General features: G+C 39.3%; 2 protein-coding genes across 4 annotated transcripts in view; both read left to right on the plus strand.

Annotated features, from left to right (window-relative positions):
- The window catches only part of LOC137976151 (neurexin-3-like), a 10,971-nt gene extending 5,651 nt beyond the window's left edge, over positions 1-5,320 (plus strand). Inside the window, exons 3-5 of the mRNA XM_068823443.1 lie at positions 1,288-1,837; positions 2,913-3,142; positions 5,030-5,320. Coding sequence (XP_068679544.1) covers positions 1,288-1,837; positions 2,913-3,142; positions 5,030-5,298 — 1,049 coding nt within the window. The 3' untranslated portion in view covers positions 5,299-5,320. The remainder of the gene's footprint in view (positions 1-1,287; positions 1,838-2,912; positions 3,143-5,029) is intronic.
- Positions 5,321-6,123: 803 nt separating this feature from the next.
- The window catches only part of LOC137976150 (neurexin-3b-like), a 20,415-nt gene continuing 16,538 nt past the window's right edge, over positions 6,124-10,000 (plus strand). Inside the window, exon 1 of one of the 3 annotated variants that reach the window (XM_068823442.1) lies at positions 6,124-6,161. The gene's annotated coding sequence lies outside the window, so the exon portion shown is untranslated. The remainder of the gene's footprint in view (positions 6,162-10,000) is intronic. The other 2 variants (XM_068823441.1, XM_068823440.1) reach the window with 2 other exon arrangements.

A 10,000-nucleotide genomic window follows, 5' to 3' on the forward strand; every position in this document is an offset into this window, starting at 1 on the left:
CTTGTGTGGGCCCAATTCCATTAGTAGGGCTAACGCTCACATGGTTTACATGGATAGGAAACTAGCACTATACATTACCCTCCAATAATTAATTCTGGCAAAATTATTTTCGATACTCTATTGAAACTTAAATTGGCTGTTCTTATTTAAACTAAGAACATCGTAAAAGAAATTCGAAAAGGCTAATAAGATGCACGGATGAGTGCAATGAACGTCTACTGTTATTAGAACGGGTTCAATCTGTAAAGTTCTCTGCACTTACGTCAAGTTTTGCAGCTTATTAGATGCAAGTAGAATTTCAATTTAGCAACACAGTCAGCGTTAAAGAAAAAAGTCAGACAAACATTTTCGGTGACATTTGACGAGTAATATTAAAATTGAGGGTTAGATCGTGACACTTATCAAAATTCGGTGTGTATCTAATAGGTACATCTCTAGACTGAAATGCATTCAAGATAGTCGGACCGACGAATTAAATTTCAAGTTATTTACAATTCGCCTGCATAGTGGACTTACATGATCAGAATCAGACTTACGAGTAATTGGTTAAGGAATTTCATATTGCATTTTCCAGAAAAGAACTCATAAAAAAAACACAACAACAACAGCAGTAACTGTGTAGTTGTCCCCAAATAAAAATACTTTCAAGAAACTATTTTACCGCATATTTCACGGTATTTTTTAGCAGCATTCATATTCTGCAGTTTTGGGAATTCATTTGCCTTGAAAAGTTGTCATAGATAAACTAATAATTATTGTACTTCGGATTTTTAAGGGTTAAGAGAAATCTCTATTACTTCTTGAAAATGAAGTTTACCTTTAACTGGAACACGTCTTTTTTGTCTTTGCTTCGGCACAAAGTCTTTATATTTTTTTGTTGCTCAAAGCTAATTTTTTTTGCTCAAAGTTATTATTATTATTATTTTTTGCTCATTGTGCATACAAAATTGACCTCAAGTTAATTTACATGTGGGCGCGGCTATTTTCTGTAAGATAAAAATCTAACACGATCACGTACTATTCACCGTTAACAAATAAAAATCATTGTCTGTGTGGTTTCATCTAGATCTTGAATAAACTCGCAGGTTTCTGTTTTTTGCGCTTGGTTAGCCACAGGAAGGGTTTACAGTCAGTGAGAGTGTTATTCTTTACCCAGTCTGAAATAAGGAAAGCTTTTTTTGTAATTCAAGCTTAAATATCTATAGACAAGATTTTGTCGAGAATCTCCACTTGGTATATATCTGTTGACATGGCAAAGATTTTAATTGTCTATTTGCTTATGGCTAGCAATTGTGCAGGATTCCATAAAAGGCTTACGATTCAGTGGAAGGTTCAGTTCGGATTCACTACAAGGCTCTTACGCAGAATTTAACGGCTGGCCAATGGCTGAAAACAGCGAGCTACAGTTTTACTTCAAAACAGCCTCGACGAAACCCGCGTTGTTGGTTTACCAGGACGCGATGGAACAACAGAACTATGATCGAGATTCCAAAGACGATTTCATTGAAGTTTCGTTATTGTCAAATGGTAATATTGAACTGCAGCTCAGTGCCAACAAATGCTCATATGAACAAGTCATTTTAAAGAACAACTTCACCGATGGACTATGGCACAAGTTCGCTATTTCAAGACACCGTTCTGAGCTCGTTTTGAGCGTAGATAACGTTTCGGCTCCACTGATTAGCTGTGAAGAGGTTCCAAGGCTTGCTGGTCTAAGAGGCAAAGCAAAAAGACCCCTTTTCATTGGAGGAATTCCATTTCTGGATTCCAAGGGAGATACTACACATCGAAAATGGTCTAAGATTGGGTTACTCAGCAAAATTGTTGACGACAACAGGTGACCTGGCCCCAGTTGTTCAAACGATGGATAACGCTATCCACCAGATAAATCACTATCCAGCGAATAAACACTAGCAAAACCAATTGAGTTATCCAGTGGATAGCTCTACGGCAGCGTTTGAACAACTGGGCCCGGATACATAAAATAGCATTTAAGAACTATTTGACAAGAACGAACTTGACATTTGGCAGCGAAATTTTGTTTTGCCAAAAAAATAAACAATTGGGTTTAAATCATTAACAAACTCGCAGCGAAATTTACCTTAATAAATGATCACAGATTCGCAGGAGTCCAAAGGCAGGCATGAAAAATTTAAGCCACACACCGCAGAAAAATATTGCGAAGTACATTCTAAATAACAGAAAAAAAAAGAAAAGGAAGATCCAAGCCGGAGCACTGTCTTCCTTCAGTGCGGTATGATGCATTTTGGTAAAGTACAGATGAAATTTTAAAAGCGAAGGAAAATAACACAGCTGACATACTAGTGTAAAAGGCTTTGAATGAATCGCTAGTTCAATATTCCCAGAAACAAGTTCTTTCTCAGTTAAGATTTTACAAAACGCGGAAATCCGTTCTAAATACCATTTTGTTTTCTTTAATGTCAGTTTTTCATTGCCAACACCACTTCCCGTTTTATAATTAATGCTATTACCTTTTCTAAAATACGATAATCTTTTAATAAATTTATCAGTTTGCTTATGAATTATGAAGCCTTGGTGCCGAATGTCTTAGTAACTAAAAGACTACGGCTTGTGGACGAAGAAAATCAAAGTATAAATTACTCCTTTGGTTTTTGATGGTGCGCTGTGAAAACGGAATTTATATGGCCAATTACGTACAGAGGACAAATGAGCCAATCATTATGCCGCAAGGCAAATATAGGGACCCGATGCAAAACGCGGGAAAACACGTGTGAGCAAATCACAATCGGTTTTGCCTAAGAGAGTTTGGCGTGAAATCCTGATCAAATCACTAAGCACGGTGAAGCAAAAACAAAGCAATTTCGAAATTACTTTAAACCAGCTCAATTCAAAACCGCTCTTCACCTAATTCATGTCTTTTTCCACGGCAGGTGGTTTCATGGCTGTGTTGCACTCGTGCGATACAGCAGCGCCGGAGGCAGACTTTTGGCAAATGCTAATTTAGTCAAGTCACATGGTGTACAAGGGAACTGCAGTGGTGAGGCGTGCTCTGGCAATCTTTTCAAGTGCCAAAATGGCGGACGATGCGTAGATTTGGTAATCAACACCGAGTGCAATTGTTACAGGACTGGGTACTATGGTCAATATTGTGAGCAATCAGGTAGGTCATCGATCTGCATAGCATGTCATCCACTAAATGCCACCAGATTAAAGCGGTTGAAAACGTCGTTGTCATTTTCGCTGGCTTTTTTATGAGTTGGGAGCGACTTCAGTTTGTCATGATCAAAGCGGAGAAGTCCGCTAATATTATGATGTATGACATCATAGTTAATAGAGGGGAATGGTTATGAAACCCGACAAATTTCTTTGTTGTAGGTTTTTGTTCTCTTTTTCGGCCTTGACCGTGCACAAAACACAATAGTTGTTTACTCCGTACTGAGGAACTAGCCAATAGAAACGTGTTGGTTACGTAATTCATGCATAGTGTATAAGCGAAAAACAAAAGATTGTGCAGGGTCGTGAACTTTCCAACCTAAATCTTGGTATCTTTGTTTGCTCCTTTGATGTTTGCCGAGCTTCCAAACCAGTCCACTCTATTAACTATGATGACATCAACACTAATTTTGCACCTATTAAAATTTCGAATTTGTTTTCTAAAATTACTAGTGTTCATTCTTACAGCGCACGCTCATCGACATCTGAGCATTTTTTTTACTAAACAATCCGCTCTTAACGTTCAAAGTAAGGCCTTTTCACGTGCTGGTGTTAAAATCTGGAATGGGTTCCCATTAGTCTCAAAAACGTATCCAGAATTGTTTTTAAAAAACTATTAGAACAAAACTAATTGAAATTCTAGAAACTGAAAACTCCTATGCCAACAAAGATACCTTAAAGTGCCCCTGTGACCAAAAAATCAATTGATACTTTTCTTTGGATTTCAAAACTATGTTAACAAAACATTAAGTGACCCACGTTTTAAGCCTTGATTTCAAAAAGACACCTCTTTATTTTAACTGTAATTTTCCTATTTAATGGTCCGCCATTACTAACATTATGTTCTTGAGAGAGCTGGATCGAGGAGAAAATGACGTCAAAGGCTCACTAGTTTAAGAATGCAATACGTGTGTACGCCGCAGAATTAATATGCAGCACGGGGGTTTTGGGCTTTCAGACTTTTAAACTCACCTTTTGCATATATAATAAGCTGCGTTCACACGCTGAAGTTTTAAGCTAGTGAGCCTCTGACGTCACTTTTCCCTGGATCGTCTGAGGTCCAATCGGTCAGTTTTGAACGTGAGTAATGGCGGACCGTCAAATCCAAAACTTGCACTCAAAGTAAACGGCCTTTGGATAAAAATAAAAGCTCAAAATTTTGCCAGTCAGGTGTTAAGAAAACACACTTTCAAAATCTGAAGGAAAAAAGGAAGTGGTTTTTTTGATCACAGGGGCACTTTGATTAAGAAGGTGAAAAATTAAATTTCCAACTGAAGTTAAGTTTAGTCTGTGGTTTTGCTCTTTACATATTGTTCTTTTACCTAGACTGCTTTCTTCTCCTTTTTTCCTAAATTCTTCTACTTTCTAAATATTTGAAAGCACGAAGAGTAAGGTTTACATCGTGTACATCTGTGTACAGTCTGACTTGCCACGATTAGCCTTTTGCTATTTGCAAGCCAACCTAGTAATAACTTAAACTGTTTGCTGTAAAAAAATAAGCCAATAAGTGTCATGTTCAAGGGCACGAATATGGTCGGCACGGCCTCAGAGGTTAGCCACACGTATACTAATAATGATTCAATTGGCCGTGACTAGAATAAGTCCACTAAAATAGAGTGGCTTTATTTAAAGTTATCAAAGACTTAGCCTTGTTGTTTGCTTAGATACACCAAGATGGCCTCCGTGACGTCATTGTCGAAACGTATCGTTTGACAAACCAAAGTAACTGAGGCTCTGGAGTTATTGGTCTTGTATTATCACTAGCTTCTGAACCCATTGTATTCGGTTTGTAAACAAGGACGCTTTATCAAATTATGCCCTTTTTTATCCTCAGGCAGTTCACCGACAGCTGCCAATGAAAGCAGCTCATTGGCAACAAGAACACCAAACTTTCAACGGGACTCTGAGAGTGAAAACAACAACAACAACAACAACAACAACAACCTTAACAATAACGAAGAAGACGTAAATAGTGATTCATCGACAGCAAGGGAAAAGAAAGATCCTCGTAATTCCTCCGTGTCTTTTCTCGCCCTCGGTCCAAAATGGTGCATACTTACCTTGATGGCTAATTTTGTCACTACCAGTTGTGTCCTTAATTAACCGCCCTCAGTAAAATAAGACAGGCAGCATTCTGCATCTGGGGTGTGGAAATGAAAGGCTTGAGTAACGAAATTGATTAATTAAGAGAGATTAGTTGACGATACGCGTTAAATAAGTACGAGTGGGAAATCGTCGGCTTTATGGATAGGATTGACAAGGCTATGCATGTGACCTGAACACTGGGATTTAGTGAATTTTAAGAGGGTGATTTCAAAAGACGATATTAGCTCAGTTTTTAAAGTGAATGCTGATGCGGAAATCTTGTGATGTCTTGTAGTTCTCGTGATTTCTATTATGCGGCATTCTGCATCTAGGGTGAGGAAATGAAGGGCTTGAGTAAGGAAATTGGTTAAAAGAAATGAGAACGATTTTTAGTTGACGATAGGTGTTAAATAAGAGGATGGGAAATCTGAATGGATAAGGTTGCTGCGTTTCTATTGGCTGCCGCCTTTATCAATGAATTTTTTAAAAGACCAGTTTCATTTAACGATAAGATCTCATTTTTACTCCCGCAGGGATTTTGCCTAGAGGCAAGATCCCGAAAAGGCATCATTGTCACAGTGATATAGTAATTGCCCCAGCAGGGAATTTGCCCAGAGCCCAAAAACCGAGGAGGCAAACTAGAAGCCCCCGCCTAATAGGGAAAAATATGTAAGTTAGTATGTGAATTGGTAGATATTGAAAAGGGGGAAGTAATCTCGATTTGCTCAACCGAGCGCGCAAGCGCAAGGCAGCTTCGGTATTACTTTATTAACGGGGCGCGTAAGGTGGTATCAGTATTGTTCACCGGGTTCACGAGGTGTTCTGGGTAACTTGAGTCACGAGGCAGAAAGTCACAAGGAGTTTCGGCATAACGATTGAACGTGAGTAATTTTCGAATATTTACAGCAATTCCTTTTACTTTGAAAATCAAAGATCATGGTATCATATTGCCTTGGTAAGGAAACGATTTTTTAGGCACAAATCATCCACGGGGGTTACGATTTGTAAGACAAATGAAATCAGAAACAGGGGCGACAGACTCGGCCACAAACTGCTATAGACGCGACCTCAGAAAGCAAAAGCATAGTCTCAGTATCAACATTTTCAAACAATTTTGATCATTTTTACAACATATGGTCAAAAGGAGCCAACATGATGGCTAATTTCTTCACTATATTCTTAGCTAATATTTTCGACTTTGCAGTCATCTTCAGGCTTGTGTAAAGTGAAAATAAAACTACTTATGAGTTAAAATATACAATGAGCATTATGCATAACCAATAAGCTAAGCCACCAAATCAAGCAGACTAATAAGCGATCATGAACCCATGACTACAATAGTTATTCAGATAATTAGCGATCCGTCTATAAGCGAGTTTTGTTTCTAGTTGTAGCTTGCGCGTGCATAGAGTTACAATGATATAGTATTACATATGTAGCGTGTATGACCAGGAAAAATCTCGACTTGAAAGCTGCAAGCGCCAACGGAATAATCGGGACATGATGACGTATTCACACCAAATGCCCGCAAGTAAGTCTTGGGTAATGATGACTTAGAAGAGAATGACCGAAGAACAAGAGATCACGTGAACATAATTGTGGAAAAACATCTTGCCATTTGTGTGTCGGTATAGTGCTTCTTAAGTCGTTTGAACTTCATTTTTGTGTGAGCGGGATCGACGTAATCGATTAAATTTTCCCCGAATTGTTGAGCGAGTACAAGATGGAATAATTGCGAAATACTTAAATACTAACGAGTTCTAGTACCCTCGTCATATGTCACGGTGCGTCACATAACACATGCCGCGCAATCGAGCGTTGGAGCATCTTCTTAACTCAAGTCTATTTTCTCACAAAGGAGCCGGAAAGTGCGTAAATTATCTTATCACCACAAGGAAAATCCTTTACTTTGATTATTAAAAGAGTTGCGAACGGACGGTTTCATTTCGGTAAATTGATGAACATAGCGCAGCCACACATAACTTTCGAATACATTATCTCAACATAAGAAACTCTTAAACATGCAAAACAATGTCATGGGTAACTGCGTTGTTGGGGATACTCTCAATTCTAATTTTGTTACAAGAAGAGTTTCCTACACAAATCTTTCACTTCATGTACCTATCATTTTTAACAATACTGTAACACCATTTCAGTTCCTCATCCGTTCAGATTTTAACACTTCCTGTTCCTTATTATTCATTTGATCATTTAATCCTATTCTCGGTTTTCACATGACGACACGACCGCCATGTTGGTGCCCTAAACAAAGAAAAGGCGGCCATGTTGGTGCCCTACCAAATCCTCCGGGAATTTAACTCTATTATTATGCAAACGCTTCCTTTTGTTTTCGTTGAAAAACATGGCTGTTGATCACGTGAGTGAAAACCACCAATTGCTGGTTTTCACTCACGTGATCAACAGCCATGTTTTTCAACGAAAACAAAACGAAGCGTTTGCATAATAATAGAGTTAAATTCCCGGAGGATTTGGTCGGGGCACCAACATGGTCGCCTTTTCTTTGTTTCGGGGCACCAACATGGCGGTCGTGACGTCATGTGAAAACCGAGAATATAATCCAGATCAAGGGCATCTAAATAAAGCATTGACATCAAACCGTGCAACATTAAACACTTAATGACTTAATGACTTAATGACTGGTCCCGAGGGAAACAGTTCATTTTGTTTCCCGAGAATCTCAATAGGGAGCTTAAGCACGCGCGTTTTTGAGACGCGGACGGCAACCGGAAGAGAGCATTTCGCGTGCCCGGGCAATCTCGTACCCAGAATCCTCGGGCTTTTTGGCCAGCGGGTGAGCGCCCGGAGAGACTCCGGGATAATCGACTCCATTTTCCCAGAAAACGTGGGTTCCGGTCTTATTACGTATGCTTGAGTTTAAACGGAAACAGAATAGAGAAAACCGTAAACAGTAGAAATGGCGGGTTGAAAGTGTTGGAGAAACAGGAATTTTAGCCTTACAAAGAAACTGGGCCCGGTTGTTCGAAAGCCGATTAACTTAACCCTGGATTAGCGTAAACTTTTGTTTCATGTTTTCCACTGTTTGGTGAAAGTTCCTTTTGCTTAATTTTGCTTTTCAAGATTGACTTCCTGTAATGTAAAGTTTTGTCAAATATCAGCGTTGAACAGCATTTGGGAGCAGCATTTGGTAAATTTTTAATCTGGGATTAGAGTTAATCGGCTTTCGAACAACCGGGGCCTGGAGAAATGATCATTGGCTTGCTGTAAGAGCAAGTGAAGATGAAACCTCTGACGCTTTCGGTAAGTGTATTTTTAGTGTTTCAGCGTACATTCCATCGTTCAGAATGCCATCGTGCAAGCAACACGATCGACAATTTTTTTGTGGAAACGACACAATTGTCCTCTTCTACTACAATTTGATGTTTCCGTATCTGAATGGCTTCGACAAGACCTTATTCCACGGATTTCTCCTCAAAGAGACTGATGTAATGTTTTCCCACGGTACTTTTGCAACAGCAACAGTAATCACTTTTTAGCAGCGTGGGAAAATTCCCGTGCGGTATAAGACATAATTCAAACCTCGTCATTTTATTATTTTTGTGATTTATATATTTCTGAGGTAGAAAAAAAAAAACAGCACTGAAACTAGTTTTAGATTTTGAATCTCCCTCCAAATTCTGGGGCTTCCGAATTACTTACCGACTTCCTGTCGGACTGCCATTGTTTCGCAAGCGGCCAATCAAAAAGATAGTTCAAGTCGATTATCCCAGAGTCTCTCCTGGCGCTCACCCGCTGGCCAAAAAGCCCGAAGACTCTGGGTACGAGATTGGTGCCCGGGCAGTGGTGTCTCACAGATTTTTATACTAATCATCTCTAATAGAGAAACGATACTCAGCAATGTAAATGTGGTTGTGTGAAGACAAGTTAAAAGGGAAAACCACTCACTTCCGGTCGCCGTCCGCGTCTCAAAAACGCGCGTGCTTAAGCGCCCTAATATTTCCCCGAGGCGCAGCCGAGGGAAACATTGAAATTCGAGGGAAACAAAATAAACTATTTCCCGAGGGACCAGTCATTAAGTGATTTGTTATATAACACAAAAAAAAACGTTCAACGTCAACAGCAACGGCGGTCGTAGGTCAACAGTCGCGGGTAACAGTGCACTGTTACCCTCTGACGTCATAGATTTTGCACTGTTGCCCGCTCAGAGACTTTTGGCGGGAAACAGTTTTATTGTTAGATGTCATGTGACATCGAAGTAACCAGTGAGAGCGCTATATAACAGTGGTTATTCACGTAACTCAAGACTAAAAAACTTCATCATCCATTGCAGCATGTTAGGTATTTAAATAACAATGGCCCCATTGAGGTAAAAATTGACCTTGCGTTTCCTTTAGTTTCTGTTTCGACTGTTACACCATCGTGTCCGCCATGATCAAACCGCCTACTTTTTTATTACAATTTTTTAAACTTACTTTTTAAAGAAAATTTGAGTGAACTCCAGCCTTGCCTGGGAAACTGATTCTTGGGTTCCAGAAACACTGGCAACAGCGTTTCTGAGTGTGCTTTCAAAAATATGTCCGCTACTTCACAAAACGGACGTAAAGATAGCAGAGTAACAATAACTCTCAAAAAAGAAACGATCGTTTTCAATTTACAAAACATGTTTCGACATACTCATGTCATCTTCAGTTGCAAATGAGCTTTTCAACGGTTGTACATTTGTCTTTTCTAGACATATTGC

The sequence above is a fragment of the Montipora foliosa genome, chromosome 11 (assembly GCF_036669935.1).
Source record: "Montipora foliosa isolate CH-2021 chromosome 11, ASM3666993v2, whole genome shotgun sequence".
Taxonomy (NCBI): domain Eukaryota; kingdom Metazoa; phylum Cnidaria; class Anthozoa; order Scleractinia; family Acroporidae; genus Montipora; species Montipora foliosa.